Below are 17,844 nucleotides of genomic sequence, written 5' to 3' on the forward strand. Positions count from 1 at the left end.
TTACAGTCTGATGTGACAGGCTGTTGTATGAAAAATCATCCAAGCAACTGTACGAGTGGACTTAACCAACAACTTCCATGACACTGTGATGCTTTGCAGACACTTTATTACACAAATAACATAGTTACTGAAAATAGTACTCTTGCAGCAAAACCAGTGTCACAATAAATACACAGCCCACATGTGAATTCAACATCCGAAATGCAATTTCTATGACATGCCATTAAGGAAAACATTCATTTAAACTTTATGAGCTGAGGATACGGGCAGAAACAGAAATTTTTGATGAATGTATGAGCATATAGGATATAATTTAAGAATAGGAAATGAAAGATTGAAAAAATGAAATGAAACCTGAGAATACAGTATGGAACCGAATATTCTGGTTGAACATACTCTTCATCCTTTTGTTTCTTCTATGTCTATGTGTTTCTATGAGCTATGTGCTGTGAATTAGCATTAGCAGTGAATTTTTTTTGAAGGACAACAAATGTCACTGAATAACTTACTAATTTACAAACTATGAGCAGTTCTGTAGGTTTGTGAAAGTGTTTCCAACTACATTCTCAGTTTCACATTCATTCTACTCATAAATTAGTAATTGATCAAATCAAACATTATCAATTAATACTTTTTAATTTTAAGTAAAATTAAAAATGATTAATTCTTAATTTTAAGCAAAATCTCAAGCAATGTACTAAGTTATAAGTTGATGAACACAAATGGAGGAAGTTTTGATTTGGTTTTTTTTTTGTGGTAATTAAAATGTAATACCTTGATCTTGCTGATGCTAATTATTGGTTATGAATTTAAAAAATCAAATTAATATTTTTTGTCCAAATCCTGATCCTTTTGCTTTTATATGGTACCGTGTAGCTCCAAACACTGTGCCTAATCCAATATTTATATGGTCCAACATGATATGGTCGCTTTTAATTTGTGGGTTGTCCTTCTTTGAGGAACGTATTGTGGTGTATAATGTAACTGTGTAACTACTGGAATTTTCAATGGCTGCTATACCTATGCATAATGCTTTGCAGTACACAAAATAACAGAGCTAGATTATGCTGCTGATATTGATTAATTAAAATGCAAAAATACACCTGATGAAAGCTTAGTTACCATACCAACTATTTTGTGTGTTTTACTCTGCTACAAATTGCCAATTTTAAATCACAAATCACAATAAACAAGGCTGCAGGGCTTTAGAAATTTGAAAGGAAGTGAATCTATTTCTATGATTATTATTTATGTTAAATGTCAAAAATTTAATAGTTCCAGCTTCCCAAATGTGATTATTTGCCCAGTTATTAGTTAATATAATTTCTTGGAATTTGACTGGTTGGGCAAAAAAAGACAAGTATTTCAACCTGGTCTCTGAGGAATAAAGATGGATATTCTAAAAGATTTTCTGATATTTTAGGTAAAACAATTGATCAAGTATTGAGAAAATGATAAATTAATTGAATAATAAAAGTAACTGCTCATTGCAGCCCCACATCATTAGGTGAGGCAGAGCAGACATTTTTAAATGGCACAGTCAACATGCTTGTTACAAAGTAACAATTATGTTCATTGCTCAGTACATTTTTGAGAGTAAAGCACGCATCTAAAAATGGAGAACAAAAATAATTAGTATATATGATATGTCTGTAAGGAGCTAAAAACTAACAGAATTAAGTGCTTCCTTACATCAACCAATTCTCAGTTCATGCCGTTTCTTTATTGTCTGATGTTAATGAACGGGATGTAATTAGTTAGATTGCTAGAGACTTGGCTGAACAATGTTCAATTTGCATTGTACAAACACACATATACATATATAATAACATCAATTTTCAATTCACTTGGAAGCGAGATCAACATGGTACAAGCTCTACTAGCAGCAGCTGTTTTCATTATGTTTTGTAATGGCAGTTCCTACAGAAAGGCAAAACAGATGTAAAAAGGCACAAAATTACAAATGAAATGTTACTGAACTGAAACGTGAACCAAATATGCTGAAATAATGTTATGTGTGTGGCTTTACTTCACTGATAGGATGTGCTTTCCCATTAAAACTAAACCGTATGTACTGTTAAAATATTCATTTTCAGAATCACAATAAAATTGCAAAATTTCAATATAAATAACTAATCCTGCTTAATCAAATTCTTCCTCAGATAGTGAAATGTCATGAAAAACACTGTTTTTAAATCTACTATGAGTCAACAGAATCAACACTGAACAGGAAAATATAAATATACAGCCAACCACTTTAACAGGTGACAGTACCAGTTTTCTGGATTTAATTATAGCTCTGTTTTAACGGAGCAAGCACAGTAACCAGTGCTAAATGGCAGTTCTTGGGTAGGACTATTTGGGCATCACTAAGACCAGAGTAGACAAATTAACAGGATGTTAACTGTAAGTAGGGAGGCAGAGAGCAGCTATGCTTGTCGAAATGCTTATTCTGAATTTGATGGCAGCAGCATGTTTCAAACAAGTTGGTACAGGGGCCATAAAAATCGAGGAAAGCTGTGGAATGCTTAAAAAAAAACCTGTCTGGAAGTTTCCACAGCTGAACAGGTTCATTGGTAACAGATAACAGTATCATGACTAGGTATGAAAGGGGCATCCTCAAAAGGCTCTCTTGTTCACAAAGTAGAAGTTCGCCACCGAGTGAAACACAATTGCACAGAGGATATTTATACACGGATTCGTAAAACTATTGACATTAAACAAAGTTCATTAGCAAACAGACAGACTGTATTACTTATGTACTTATGTTTTACACACCGTGTCAACTTTTTTGTAATTAGCTTTGTATTACAATTATATAGAGGACTGGTTTACCAATATATATAAGTTACTTTTTTCATTCTCGTCAGGTCTGTGGTTTACTGAATCAACAAACTGGCCGCAGATGTTTGTTCAGAAGTGCTTCTGGGAAGTCTATTCTCAGGTCAATGTCTATGATACAACCTCTCCTAAAATACTAAAGACTCTTCTCTGTGCTTCCATCTGTTTGCACCTCTCATCCCACCTTAGCAACCAGATCGGCAAAGTGAATGTTAAAGTCAGAAAAATATCGAAGCGCTGCAGTGCTGCTTGTTCTGTTCATAGTGCCACCCTTAAAACAAAGTCCTTTTTTCCCCCAAACAGGTTGCTTTTGAGTACAAAAGAGCAACAACATCAAATTAAATAATCAACCACATTTCAGCCATCGGATAAGCGGTATAGAAAATGGATGGATTTCAGCCATAGAAATTCCCAATCTAAAATGTCCACTCTGTCAAATTGGGTTTATGTACTTTGGAACTGAAACAAAAGTCCAGTAACTGGTTCCTCAATTCAAGAAAATCCCTGAAACGAGGGAACCTGCATGTCTAAAATTAGAATCTCAGCAGATTTGTCCTTGTTTCAAGGCAGAATCTGGCACCAGATAGTAACATCTGTTCAGGGGATTGTATGAATGATGTCACAACATGCAAGTTTGATTTCGGGAAAAGAATTCTTTTACAGTGTTATATGTAAATCGTGCCATCAAGACTGTATCAAGACCACAGATAAGTTAAATAAAGATTAAATAAATTGTCAAAATCCTGCCAAATTATTTTTATATACAATATATTTTTAAATATATAAACAATATGATTGGCAGCTAAAACAACAGTTAGACTTGTGATGAATAACATACATCTTGGCAATGTAAGCAGAAGGTTGGTATCAGAAGGTTGGTAGCAGGTCCCAGAATGTCTAAGAGGAGGACTGAGGAGGCGGCAGAGCAGAGTACTCCTCATTCTCAGAGTCGCTGCTGTCCTCATCGTTCCTCTCCTGGTCACTGCCTTCAGTACTCAGCTGGTCAAAGCCCTGACGACTGTAACCCTTATGGGATGCAAAGAAGTTCCCCAGGTTCAGACTCCCCACTGCTTTACCTTGACAAAGAAAACACCAGAGAGCAAAGCAGAATTACCACCTCATAGAGAAGATGTATAAAATTGGCACAGTTTCAAGGTGGACACCTAAGATTAGTGTCACCAATTCGGTTTTTGATTAAATATGAAATATGGTCTCCCCTTCTTTTCCTAAGTTATGGTGTTGAATAATGAGCAGAAAACATTAAAATGTCACAGTGAAGTGGACTTCTGACATTTTGCATATAAAATGTAATCATTTCATCCTATTTACGTGACATTTTGTCATACTTGGTGCATGTATGTAGGCAAAAGTATTGGGACACCTGACCATTACACCAAGAGGGACTTTAATGACACTGCATTCTAAATGCATAGACAGCTTCGCAGCTTCAGCAGTTTCCACTCTTCCAGGAAGGCTTTTCACAAGATTCTGGAGTGTTTCTGTGTGAATTTTTGCCCATTCATGCGCAGAGGAATAGTAATTTCAGGCACTGATGTAGGATGAAAACGCCTGGCTTGCAATCTCTGTTCCATTTCATTCCAAGGGTGTTCAGTAGGGTTGAAGTCAGGGCTCTGTGCGGACCTGTCAAGTTCTACACACCGCACCAAACTCATCCAACCCTGTCTTTATGGACACTGCTTTGTGCACTGGGGCACAGTGAAGCTGGAACAGAAAAGGGCCTTCCCCAAACTGTTGCCACAAAGTTAGAAGCATAGCATTGTCCAAAATGTCTTGGTGTGCTGAAGAATTAAGATTTCCCTCAGTGGAAGTAAGGGGTCTAGCCCAGCTCCCGAAAAACAGCCCTATAATACACCTGAATTCAGTAATAAAGAACTTAGTTTGAATACTTTTATCTATATATTGTATGTCAATGACGTATATATTATAATAAGAATTTGTTTCAGAATCAGGTCACAAACAAGAGAGGGGGTGATGCTCAAGTCAAAGATACAAAGCACAAAGCACTTTTTATTTAATTTTCTATTTGTAATATTTTAACATCGTAAATGAATTACCTCTTATCTTTCCCAAAATGCCTCCAATAGAGCTGGGTTCAGTTTTCACCTCACATTTGTCTGAAAACAAACAATATTCAACAATATTTAGATGAAGGCTGACTTAAAATTAGAAGTGCAAAAGACAGCAAAGAACAGAGCAGTGTATTTACCATTTAATTAGCTTTGATTATTTTGAGGAAAAGGTTTGTGTTTGGATTACAAGCTGTCAAAGACACTTATTTTTCCTTTGAAACTGTAGGAGGAACAATTACTGACTGATTATTGATCAATAACCCTATAATAGTGTACATATGGGAATGTGAGTATTGTATTAAGACAAACTTGAAAAAAAATTGTGTGTGGCCTAATTACTATTTTTATTTTGATATTATTATTACAATTTGATCTGTCTTCTGTACACATAACCATGGCCCTATTGTCATACATACTGTTTTTCCTCCAGCAGATAAAGATTCCAATGGAGATAACCACCAGCAGAGGGGTGAGCAGCAGGGTGGTGATAATGACTGGGAGTACACTCAGCTCTCTGTTTGGCTTTGCTGTACTCTTCTTCTCCTCTTCTGCTGCTTTCTGTGGTTGACGCTGTTGAGCCACAATATGCTTCTCTTGGATGGCTGATGTCTTGGTCATATTGTGCCCTGGCCTCACCTTAGCTTGGAGAAACATCTCCATTTCTGCTCAGAGAGAAATATCATGATTGACAGGTTCAATGTACAGTAGCCAGTGTTGTGCCTAACCAACAGACTTTAAACATAGTATTCCATCTGGATTCCAATCAAACGCCACTTGGATTTCTGACAAGAGGCACGGATAGTCCTGTTGGATACCTGCAAATGTAGAAAGAGCAGCCAACATGCTCCACATCTTGCCAAGATGAAGAAGGACACATCTGTTATGTATAACAACAGACTGGCCACTGCACTGCTTTCAGGACTACAAGAGCTGTGCAATATTAATGAGAAGGTGTACTGGTTTTGCCTGTGTGTTATGATGAAAAGCAGATTCAGAGGGCTCTTAACCGGCTCTTAAGAAGTGCTGTGATCTCTAGCCATGTGCTCAGGAGAACAATGGAGAGGCCTACATGACCAACCCAGAAGCCTGAACCAGAGTGAATGACCATTAGAGACCCCACCCATGATTCGCACCTAGTTGTAAAATCTGAATTCAAACGCAGACCTGGCACTGTGGTTGCTGTGGTCCAGCTATCTCCACGGGAGTCCGAGATAACGTCACTAAGGTAATAAAAAGGCATTGTGACCCTCATACATCGCTTTTTCCTGTGTGCGAAGTACAGTGGACGACTTGCTGAAAGCAAGCAACCCATTACCATCACGCTGCGCAATTAGCTGATCTCATGTTGATGAGAGCTATGCGCCAACTTTGTTAAGATAACAAAGTTATTTTTTTCCACAGGTGATTTTTCCCGCCACAAGGGCGAAGTAACGGACCGTTCTGCACCCCGCAGAGGACAGCGCTGTGGATGTTCAAGCAGATTATTTCTTTTGAAACTCCGAAGGATCGGAGCAACAAACAGTAAAAAGCTTATGTCTGGGCAGAGGCATTATTAGGATATAATAATTTCTTTCTGACTTGTAACTTGTAAGTGCTGCATGCATTTATTTTGTTACCGATTGCCCACCCTTATCAGTTCAGTGAGCTCATGCATCACCAGTTAAAGGACCAATACCTGATCAGATAAACGTCGGTTTACTGATTCCGCTATTGTGTGGTGATAGTGTGGGACTCAAAAGAACTGAGGTGGGGGAGTTGGAGCCTATTCCAGCTGACTATTTGCAAGAGGCGGGGCACACCCTGGACTGTCGCCAGTCAATCACAGGGCCAACACACAAAGACAGACAACCACGCAGCCGGAGTACCCGCAGAAAACCCACGCAAGCACGGGGAGAACAAGCAAACTCCACATAGAAGGGCCCAGGCCGGCATTCGAACCTGGAACCCTCCTGCTATGAGGCAACAGTGCTAACCACTGCACCACCGTGCCACAATAAGTCTAAAATTGTTAAAATAATCAACACTCACCTTCAAGTTCTTGAATTCCAGCTTTCTTGACAGAGCGATGTAACTCTGAAAATTGGAAGGAAAAAAAAACAAAAAACAAATCAAGGCACTTTTAACTACAGTAGTTAACAAAACTACAATTAATTACAGAACTGCAGCCACAAGAACAACAAAAAGTTCAGTATTCTTACCAGTATCTTGGAGAAAACAGTGAATCACTTAATGCATACACATTAATTGGAGATGAATCCTGAACATGACAACATTTAGTAGTTTAGAATGATCACAACTTACTCTCAGTGGTAAATTTGAAGACTGATTTATTGCCAGCATCCCCGACAAAGATGTTGCCATCCCTGGTTTCAACTATGTCATGAGGCATTTTAAACTCCTGCAAATAAATGAAAATACAACTCAATTGTTCAGACAGAATCACATGCTGCTGCAATTAATGCAGGGCAATACAGCAGTTTGTTAAACTACGCCTGGATAGCCCTTGGTTTTTGTCTCTCAGCTAGAGAGCAATACATGTTCCAAAAAGACTGTCTCCATCTGTAACAACTTGTTCTCTGTTAATACCATCTAACTGACTGCATAAAGTAGTTCCACCATGTTCACCTAATCAGATCAGGCTACAAGATGGAGACTTGTTTGGGTATGTGTGTATGTTGCTCATGTTTTTGTGTATTTGTATTTGAAAATTTGTATCAGAGAGAGTAGTTAAACATTGAAACCAATGTCATATTGCAAATGGTGCAATATGATCTGTAATTATATTTATCCGTTAAAATATCAATTAAAAAGAGGAAATGATTACATCCCGATCTGTTCCTGCAAGCAGCTGTGCATAAATACCAGGTTTAGACAAATTGCTGAATCAAATGTCTAAATTATAAACAAATCCTCAAAGCTTTGAACTACTCAGGACAGACCTACTAAATTGCCTGTAGATGTGAGTGTGAATGGTTGTCTGTGGTGTAAGGTGTACCCTGCCTCTACAGCATGCAATGTATCTGCAACATCCCTGGCTCAATTTCAAATGAAGATCTTTGTTGCACATTATCCATTCACAAAAGTCATGAATGACTTGTGGCTCAATAAGTGGCTGTCTTCAACCATACTCAGCTTACATGGGTGTTTCAGTATGGTATAGATAGATAGTGTGTGTGTGTGTGTGTGTGTGTGTGTGATTACCGTTTTCTCTGGGCTGAAGGTATCCAAAATATCCTTGGTTGAATAATTTATTACAAAACCTCTGACTGGAGCTGAGCGATACGGAGAGACCCCGTTTACTGCAAAGATCAAGCCATCTTCACGCACACATGCACACACACACACACACACACACAAAAGTTAAAAACATGAGGAGGATTTTCCTAACAATACAATGTGTAAAATAGAAATCCCTGGCCCCATCACTTATGACCCACTACAGTGGTGTGGTGGTGTATGTATCTGCAGAGTCCATGCCCTCTGACCCTATATTTCCTTATTGTTTTCTGACATCTCTGGGTGCCAACCTTTGGGCAGTGGGCGTTTATTGCCCAGCAAATAACAGCAAGCAGAGTGTGAGGCTGGGACTGACAACCTGGACTATCAAAATGTAGCAAACAGGTATCGGATCATAAGCATGCATGTTTCAGTGATGCTTCCTTCTGGTGTTGTTGAGCTGGGGAGGAATATTGTGTTTATAAACTGCATCTGCCAAATTTCAGATTCATTCTGCCTTCAGGCACTTGTGAATTCTTGAATTAAAAACTTTTATTAAAGACATATTTGTAGCATTATCTAGTTAAGATATTTTGACTTTTATCCCATAGTACTGATCAAGCTACAAAAAAAAATTACAGTATCAGACTTGGATATCATCAGGGTTATTTTTTGAAATTCAACAGTCTTACACACATGTGGTAGACATAAAACATCTCAAGGAAATTCAATCGAATGCAACTGGACTTAGTTATTTGTCTTTGAAGACGTTTCACCTCTCATCCAAGAGGCTTCATCAGTTCATGCTCGCTTGACTAGGCTGGGACTAGTCCCAGACTAGTCAAGCGAGCAATGGCGAGCAATAACTAAGTCCAGTTGCATTCGATTGAATTTCCTTGAGATAACCATGACCTGGATGAATGAGAATATTCACAGGCTTAGACATAAAACAACTTTTCACAGGACCACTGCATTTATTTTTTCATTGGAATAGAAGTGAGACTGAAAAGGAGAATAATGCAAGATTTACCTAATGGCAAAATAAAAACTGGCCACCAGACAACATGCTGAAAGGCATGGGCATGATACGGATTGTGAATAAAATAAGACATGTCTCTCCAAAGCAGTGGAATCAGAGTTTCTGTCACATAGCATTTACTGTTGGGCAGTACACGACTAAGATATTAAATTTATAGAAAAAAGTTCAAAAAGCTGAAACCTTTATGCTAATGACCACATGCTAATTAGGAAGGAGAATATTGGCCTTAGAAAGTTTCCAACAGAAAATTACAAATTTAATAATTTAACAACAACACAGTACTACTAATAATCATAATAACAACCGTAGTATTAGTAGTAGTGTCACTAATACTAAATACTAAGTGTTACTAATTACTAATAATTTGCCAGCGTTGTTCATCTATAAATCCCCAAGTACAGTTTCTATTAAGATCAAGTATACTAAGTTTTAGACTACGAAACTAACTGTATGTTTTAAAATGCATTTTGTGTCAGTAGAATGCTAGAATGCATAAATAAACATTGTCATAATGTAAAATGGTAAGTGCAAGAAGTGATGAATGTTCCTGGCCAGATCAGTCTGAGAACTTACCTCCAGCAGGACTGTAGGTGACTGCAAACACTTCCCCTCCAAACTCATCTTTCTTTATTTCCTTAACGAATTCTCCAGTTTCAGCTATGAAGCACTGAATACGTCCATTCTCCCTGTCAGCCACACAAACTTCCTTTCTGTCAGGAAGGAACACCAGGCTGTGGGGAATTTGGAATGGTATGTGTCTCCTCCTGTCTGACGAGCCTTCAATCAGAAAAATAAGACAAGAAAGATGAGTATGTGCAGATTGCGTCAACTGTTGACTTGTGGGCAGTAATATGTAAACCTACTAAATTATTGCATTATCAATAAATAATTCATCTATGAAAAAAACAGCAAGGTTAAGCAAATATGACTTACCACCCACTATAAAACTGAGCTAAATCTTAAATGAAAAAGCACCTATTTGCACTTTCTGAAAATGCTTCTTGGAACGTCTATGGAAGGCAAAACCAAGTACAAGTGTACCCTGTCCAAAGCGTTACCAGGGCCCTGTCCTGGAGCCAGGCCTAGAGTTGCCGTAGATGAGAGGTGGAGGGCAGGAGTGGGCCTTCTCATAGCCCCATGGCTCGCTGCCTCTATGTTGGGGTTTACCCCAGTGAAAGATGTTGCTTCCCTGTGACTTTGGGTCGGGGAACTGGTCATGACTGTTGTTTGTGTTTATGCACCAAATGACAGTTAAAAGTACCCACTCTTTTTGGAGTCCTTAGGACAGGTGCTGGAAGGTGCCCTTACCAGAGAGTCCACTGTTCTACTAGGGGACTTCAACGCTCACGTGGGCAATGACAGTGTGACCTGGAGGGGAGTCATTGGGAGAAACGGTCTGCCTGATCTGACCCAAGTGGTGTTCAGTTATTGGACTTCTGTGCTAGTCACAGTTTGTCCATAACTAACACCATGTTCGAACATAAGGGTTAGGGTTCACCACCTAATGGTGAGTTGGATCAGGTGGTGGGGGAAAAAGCCGGATAGACCTGGCAGACGTAAACGAAAAGTGAGGGTCTGCTAAGAACGTTTAGCTGAGGACCCACTCAGAATGGTCTTAACTCCCCCCTAAGGCAGAGCTTCGATTGCATTTTCGGGGTGGTGGGGGACATGGAGTCCCAATCATGGAAGCAAAACTCAGGTGTGGGAGGAGTTCGGTGAGACCAAGGGGAAAGACTTTTGGTCGGCCTTGAAGAAATTCTGTCAAACCATGCAGTGACCCAGGAAGGGGAAGCGGCACGTTGTTTACACTGTTTACAGTGGAAGTGGAGAGCTGCTGACCTTGACTGATGATATAGTTGGGTGGTGGAAGAAATACTGCAAGGATCTCCTTAATCCCACCGACACGCATTGCTCAGAAGAAACAGCAGGGCAGCTCGGGGGGAGGCTCTTCCATCACTGGGGCAGAAGTCGCTGAGGCAGTTAAACAACTCCACAGCAGTGATGCCCCAGGGTTGGATGAGGTCCATTCAGAGTACCTAAAGGCTCTGGATGTTGTGGGGCTGTCATGGCTGACACGCCTCTGCAACACTGCATGGTCATTGGGGAAAGTGCCCTTGGAGTGGCAAACTGGGATGGTGGTCCCCAGAGAGTGTGTTCCAACTATATAAGTATCACACTTCTTAGCCTCCCCAGAAAAGTCCATGCCAGTTTCCTCCACAGGGAGGCTGGGTTCCGCCTTGGAGATACAGTGAGGAGCTTGGGCATTGGGGAGGAGCTCAGAGTAGACCCGCTGCTCCTTCGCATTGAGTGGAGCCAGTTGAGGTGGTTCGGGCAACTGGTTAGGATGCTTGCTGGATGTCTCCCTGAGGAGTTGTTTTGGGCATGTCCATCTGGGAGGAGACCCCGGGGCAAACCCAGGACACGATGGAGGGGTTATATCTCTCGTCTGGCCTGGGAACGCCTTGATATCCCACCCAGACAAGTTGGTGGAAGTGGCCAGGGAGAGGACAGTCTGAGCTTCCCTGCAGAGGCTGCTGCCCCTGTGACCCAGATTTGGATAAGCGGAGGAAGACGAGACGAGACGAGATGAGGCTTCTTGTGATTGATGTGTACAATAACCAAAGTTCTATACTAATGTCTACAAGCTGTTTGAAAATATTACACAGTACTATAAATGCACTGATCGACCGGCCAGGGACGGGCGTTTTTCCAGAGTGCTCAGCCCAGACTTGAGACCAGCTGGTCAGTCTCCTGTATCTCAGATTAAAAGGCGGTCTGTTTTATGCCACATGCCACACAAAGTAAACCATGGCGGACTGCCATGAAAACATCTGTGACAACAAACCTCATCAGACACTTAAACCACCAGTACCCAGCTGAACATGCCCAGTTTAAAGAAGCTGGCAAAGGAAAAGCAGATAAAGCTAAAGCTAGCTAGAACTCAGCGCCAGACACAAGTCAGCAGCCTGTCCTGTTTACTTGGAATGAGCAATGAAAAACCCAAAGCAGTTACGAGGAAAATTATGAAATTTATGACCCTGGATGATCAACCGTTCTCCATAGTTGAGAATAGAATGTTACCAGAGTACCGTAGCTCCAATAAGAAAGAGAGCAGTATGTATGTGAATACATACACAGTCGGTAAATAAATGCTACTACTTCTCAAGAACAAGCAGTGTTCTCATGTGCTGTTTTGCCACTTGTAAACAAAATTACTTGAAAAATGAAGGTTAGCTTCGGAGCTAACTTCTGCTTTGGAAAATCTTCCCTTCTTCCTGACCACAGCCCGAAAATTTAACCCGAAAAGTTAACAACAGGACTCAGAAATCTGATAAATTACCTCAGCTCTGGTGAATTTATAGACACACCATAAAATGAAATAAATAACCGTCATTTGATTTGTTAAACAAATCTGTTGCACCTGCTTTTTCTTTGGTAAAGTAAAATATGTCAGATAAATTTGGGTGTACAGCTCATTTTCAGTTAATTGTTATTTGTTGCTTTTTCCACTTGCTTTAATTTGGAAGGAAATTGTAAAGTTTAAGAATTTCTTTTATTATGAAAGCAAAATTTTGTATTGAGGATGAGCAGGTTTTTGTTTGTGTACACTGTCAATTATAGTAGATCGGAATCTGCAAAATTGGCACGAACAATGCTAACTCATAAAGAGAATAACTGCCTTTCTAAACAAAAAAAAAAGAAAAAAAGAAAAAAAGAATGCCATGTCTCATGTCAGTTTATCTCTTTTTTTTCCCCAGTACCTGTTTTTGTCTTTTGTTCTGTATTTATGCATTTTCTATTTTTATTTACTTATTATTTAGTAATGCAACAAGTTGAGGTTGTTGGTATAATGGCTCAGTATGTCAGGCACATTCTCATGGAGAACTCACATACCAAGTTTCATTTTCTTAAAGGCAATGGACTTAATATGAAATATCATGTTATATTGTTACACACTTGTGTAATATGGTTGCATGGCCAATATTCACAAATTTAGTTTTAATAAAATTTTGAAAGGTTATGCCCTGTTGAGTACATCCAGCCACGCCTTTAAAATTTTGGTTTTGATTTGATTTGAAACCATCTAAATATAACAGATATATACGTTAATCACAAAAAGTTAGGGATATTCGACTTTTGGGTGAAATTTATGGAAAATGTAAAAAGCTCATGTTACAGTGATATTATATCATGAAAGTAGGGCATTTACAGCGGGGCAAAAAACTATTTAGTCAGTCACCAATTGTGCAAGTTCTCCCACTTAAAAAGATGAGAGAGGCCTGTAAATTTCATCATAGGTACACTTCTACTATGAGAGACAGAATAGGGGGAAAGAATCCAGGAAACCACATTGTAGGATTTTTAATGAATTAATCGGTAAATTCTTCGGTAAAGTAAGTATTTGGTCACCTACAAACAAGCAAGATTGGGAAGACCAGGCTGGAAAGACTGAATCTGCAATAGGTAAGCTGCTTGGTGTGAAGAAATCAACTGTGGGAGCAATTATTAGAAAATGGAAGACACTGGTAATCTCCCTCGATCTGGAGCTCCACGCAACATCTCACTCAATGGGGTCAAAATGATCACAAGAATGGTGAGCAAAAATTCCAGAACCACATGGGAGGAGCTAGTGAAAGACCTGCAGAGAGCTGGGACCAAAGTAACAAAGGCTACCATCAGTAACACACTACGCCGCCAGGGACTAAAATCCTGCAGTGCCAAACATGTCCCCCTGCTTAAGTCAGTACATGTTTCGGCCCATCTGAAGTTTGCTATAGAGCATTTGGATGATCCAGAAGAGGATTGGGAAAATGTCATGTCTGCTGAAGCATGGCATTTCACTCTTTTTGAAGGGTTGCTCTCAGACCGCTGAGGTTCTGGGATGCAGGGTTACAACCCTCTGCACAATGACTCAGCTAGAAAACCTATGGGGTTCAGGTCTGGAGAAAGTGCAGGCCACTACATTTGAGGTACCCCAGCCTCCAGCAGCCGTTCCCTGATGATGCAACCTCAATGAGCCCTCACTTGGAGAACCACTGGATTTTACCACTTGACTAATTTATTAATTATTCTAATTATTACTTTTTAATTACTCCATTAATTTGCTAAAATGCATTTTCCGGATGCCTCTCCAACACAGGGTTGCTGTCCTATCCACAGCAGTACATTTCTTTTTCATTTATTATTTTTTTATAACTTTGTTTACACTACACTGAAAAGGTTCATTGCCTTAACAAGACGTGCTTTAAAATACTTAAGAGTGTGTGTATGTGTGTTAGGATCCAAACCTGCACCCCACTTGGACAGGTATGTGCCATCAGGAGAGAATTTCATTATTCTAGCATTGCAGTAGCCATCGGACACAAAAATGTTTCCGGACTCTGTGTCTATAGCCACATCAGTAGGCTGACAGAAGTGGTGGTTGTCACTTCCTGGTGTGAAAGCCTCTCCCAGCGCTAGCAAGGTTCTGTCTCTGCCATCGCTGCTGACTTTTAACACCTGATGAGAACAGAAAGGGAACTCTTTGTTGGTCCTGTTACAACACATTGTTGTGTACTGAATGTTAATCTGTTTTGAGCACTTAAGCAGCTTTTCAGAATCAGAATCAGAATATTCACTATTTATTTATCCCCAAGAGGAAATTCTTTAAATGACTTACAAAATTTAAATAGTGCATATGAGTTTTTAATAAATAATTTACAAATGTATGATGATGTGTTAACAGTTAGTTCATCATTAACAGACCATCATTATAAGTTGCTATAACAAATCAATTTATTTTAAACCTACTTAGCTGCACCATGAGCACCTGCAGCTTACCTGATGAAGAGCCACATCAGTAACCCAGTAATTATTCTCCTTGTCTGTAGTTATTCCATGTGGCAAGTAAAACCTGCAAAAACAGAAAATCGCATCATTACAAGGCAATTTCCTCTCTCTCAGTTTTTAATGCAGGTTGTGTTGTGTTTTTCAAAAGCTGTGACTCCATTTTCCTTGATGAAGCCTGAACACCTGAGAGTTTACCTAGAACAATCATTCCCATCCCATAAAGTTCCTATGCAATGGAAACTATGTTCATTAATCCAGTAACAGGACAAACCTTATATACAAATTGGCAATTGGATAATTAATAATAATTTCACAGTAGGTTTAACAATAAAACTATTTAGCTATCCACGATGTCATTGACCCCAAGTCAATTTCAGATTTTCATGAACAAATGATAGTCCATGGCCACAGCCAGAAGTAGGGAGCTGAATAACAAATGGGATTTAAGATGATTACTTAACCTACAGTGACTGGAGATGGTTTCACTAGAACTACATAGTAGGTCTCCATTACCAGGAATTAAGTGACAGCCTATCAGCATCAAGTGTTCAACCAGACTACTGTCTTAATAAAATTAAAGTACACTACAACATACATGTTTCTGCCAGAAGCCTTCAGGATGTTGCCTTTCGCTGGGTCCATAACCAAAATAGTGGACTGCTGAATGGGACCCAAGGACCTCTGCTGGTATCTAGCCTGGGCATTAAAAGAGCTGAAAAAACAAAAACAGTCAATTTTAATTTTTATTTTCCACAGGGAAATCATGGCAGTTTTTGTCATATTCATTTTTTTCATGTTCATTTTGAGTGCTTTGCCTTAAACCCACCCAGCTAGCATCCATGCCAAATTAAGTGCACTGATAGGAACCTGTAGCTAACTGCTCTGCTAATCACTGACCATCAGCTGACTGTCAGTAGTGGCCGTTATAAACTGAAGGTGGCAAACAAGGTCAGCAGAAGTGGAAGTATTATGTACCAGCACCGGGAAGACAAAGCCTACCTTTGGTGTCCACATCACAAATTTGTTCTTGAGAAATGTCTCCTGAATGGTAAAATTAAATATTCAACCTTGGTTCAAGTGCTTCTCTGAAACACGATTCCTACTGTTGAATGTTTTAACTTCACTGTGCAGAATGATGTATCGGCGGGGTCGGGCCCTATAAGGATGTTTTCACATTCACTGCTGTAATTTTGTCTGTGCTCATACATAATCTAATTTTAAGAGGCAGGTCTGTATATACGACATATTGGATATTGAAAATTATTGCTCACTAGTTAACAATAAGGGAACCAATTTAGACACTTTAAGTATGTACAGAGCAGCATATCACTTGTCTAGTTGTTTTAACTGGGTGACTGCAACACGCTGAGGATGTTCTATGAGTTGGTGGTGTCCAGTGCCATCACATATGCTGTTGCCTGCTGGGGCAGCTGTCTGAGGGTGAGGGACACTAACAGACTCAATAGAATCATTAAGAAGGCCAGCCATGTTGTGGAGAGGAACTGGACTCTCTGACAGTGTCAGTGTCACTGAGAGGAGGATGTTGTCCAAAATAAGAACTATACTGGACTTTCCCTCTCACCCTCTCCACAATGTGCTGATCAGCTACAGGAGCTCGTTCAGCAAAAGACTCTTACTCCCACAATGCACCACAGAGCGACACAGGAAATCATTCCTGCCTGTCGCCATCAAACTGCTAAACTCAGCACTGTGACGGACACACTCACTTTATATATACAATGCATATATTGTTTTTACACATGTACATACCTGTATTTTTACATTTTTTAAAAAAAATTTGAACACATTGTAAATACCTGTACTTTGAGATTTTAGATTTATGTAAATACCTGTAATTTTAGATTTCTGATTTATACTTATCTTGTTTTGTTTATCCTATTTTTATACCTTTCACTTATCTTTCTTGGTCGGGAATACTGCAAGTGCAATGTCTGTACGAAAAAGAATTTCCCTTCGGGGATAAATAAAGGAATTCTGATTCTGATATGCCTAGGTTATCAGTCATTGTGAGTAAATCAGATACCTTTGCCCTCCATTGGCAACAGGCTTAAAAATGAGGAAACATGGGAGTGCAGAGATCATGTGTCATCTGACAAACAGTTGAAAGAGGTGGCAGAAGTGAGCTCTTTAGCTTTTCATGGACTGTGGAAACCTTTATCTACAGAAAAAAAATGTGAGTGCGACTTACTCTGCCCCCCAGTGATGGTCACCTCTGTGGAAAATGACCAAGTTAGAATCTGTGTCAAGTGCAAGTCCTGACACCTGACCTAGCTGGAGAAACCCTTGGGGCCATGATGAGTCTTGCTCCAAATGGTAGTCTACACCACAAGTAGAGAGACAGACAAATTCAGACACGTTAAAACCATTCTCAACATGGTACCATAATCACTGGTATTCTGTAACCGCTGATAAAAGATGCTTCAGGTAGATCTGTTTTCTATAAATTGGATGATTTTGCCATTATTACTATTGCTATGCCTGCAATAAAAAAGTTAGTAAAAATACAATGATGCCAATCTCAATACAATATGGGTTAAAGTATATGTATATAAGAAAACTAAGTTTAAAATGAAATTAAAGAAGAAGCAACAAGAAATTTAGGATAGTTTAAATCTGAGCATAGCAAAAGAAGGGATAAGGTTTGTGTGGTAGATGCATGCATGAATGACGTTTTTAATGACAAAACTCTACTCATTAGAGACTAAATTCATCACCTTCCAACCCTATATTGGCTTCTCTACACTGGGTGCCTATAAAATCCAGAATAGAATTAAAAATATTCTTCTCACATGTAAAGCACTTAATGGT

General features: G+C 39.4%; 1 protein-coding gene across 5 annotated transcripts in view; it reads right to left on the reverse strand.

The window, feature by feature from the left end:
• Positions 1 to 3,135: 3,135 nt before the first annotated feature.
• pam (peptidylglycine alpha-amidating monooxygenase) overlaps positions 3,136 to 17,844 on the reverse strand; it is a 42,251-nt gene continuing 27,542 nt past the window's right edge. For all 5 annotated transcript variants that reach the window (XM_046375136.1, XM_046375135.1, XM_046375138.1 and 2 more), the window contains 11 exons: positions 17,225 to 17,354; positions 15,611 to 15,727; positions 15,007 to 15,079; positions 14,475 to 14,685; positions 9,760 to 9,963; positions 8,133 to 8,248; positions 7,233 to 7,329; positions 6,960 to 7,004; positions 5,348 to 5,593; positions 4,917 to 4,976; positions 3,136 to 3,917 (listed from right to left, as the gene is read on the reverse strand). In XM_046375136.1, coding sequence (XP_046231092.1) covers positions 3,739 to 3,917; positions 4,917 to 4,976; positions 5,348 to 5,593; positions 6,960 to 7,004; positions 7,233 to 7,329; positions 8,133 to 8,248; positions 9,760 to 9,963; positions 14,475 to 14,685; positions 15,007 to 15,079; positions 15,611 to 15,727; positions 17,225 to 17,354 — 1,478 coding nt within the window. In that variant the 3' untranslated portion in view covers positions 3,136 to 3,738. The remainder of the gene's footprint in view (positions 3,918 to 4,916; positions 4,977 to 5,347; positions 5,594 to 6,959; positions 7,005 to 7,232; positions 7,330 to 8,132; positions 8,249 to 9,759; positions 9,964 to 14,474; positions 14,686 to 15,006; positions 15,080 to 15,610; positions 15,728 to 17,224; positions 17,355 to 17,844) is intronic.

This window comes from Scatophagus argus, chromosome 20, assembly GCF_020382885.2.
Source record: "Scatophagus argus isolate fScaArg1 chromosome 20, fScaArg1.pri, whole genome shotgun sequence".
In the NCBI taxonomy this organism is placed as follows: domain Eukaryota; kingdom Metazoa; phylum Chordata; class Actinopteri; family Scatophagidae; genus Scatophagus; species Scatophagus argus.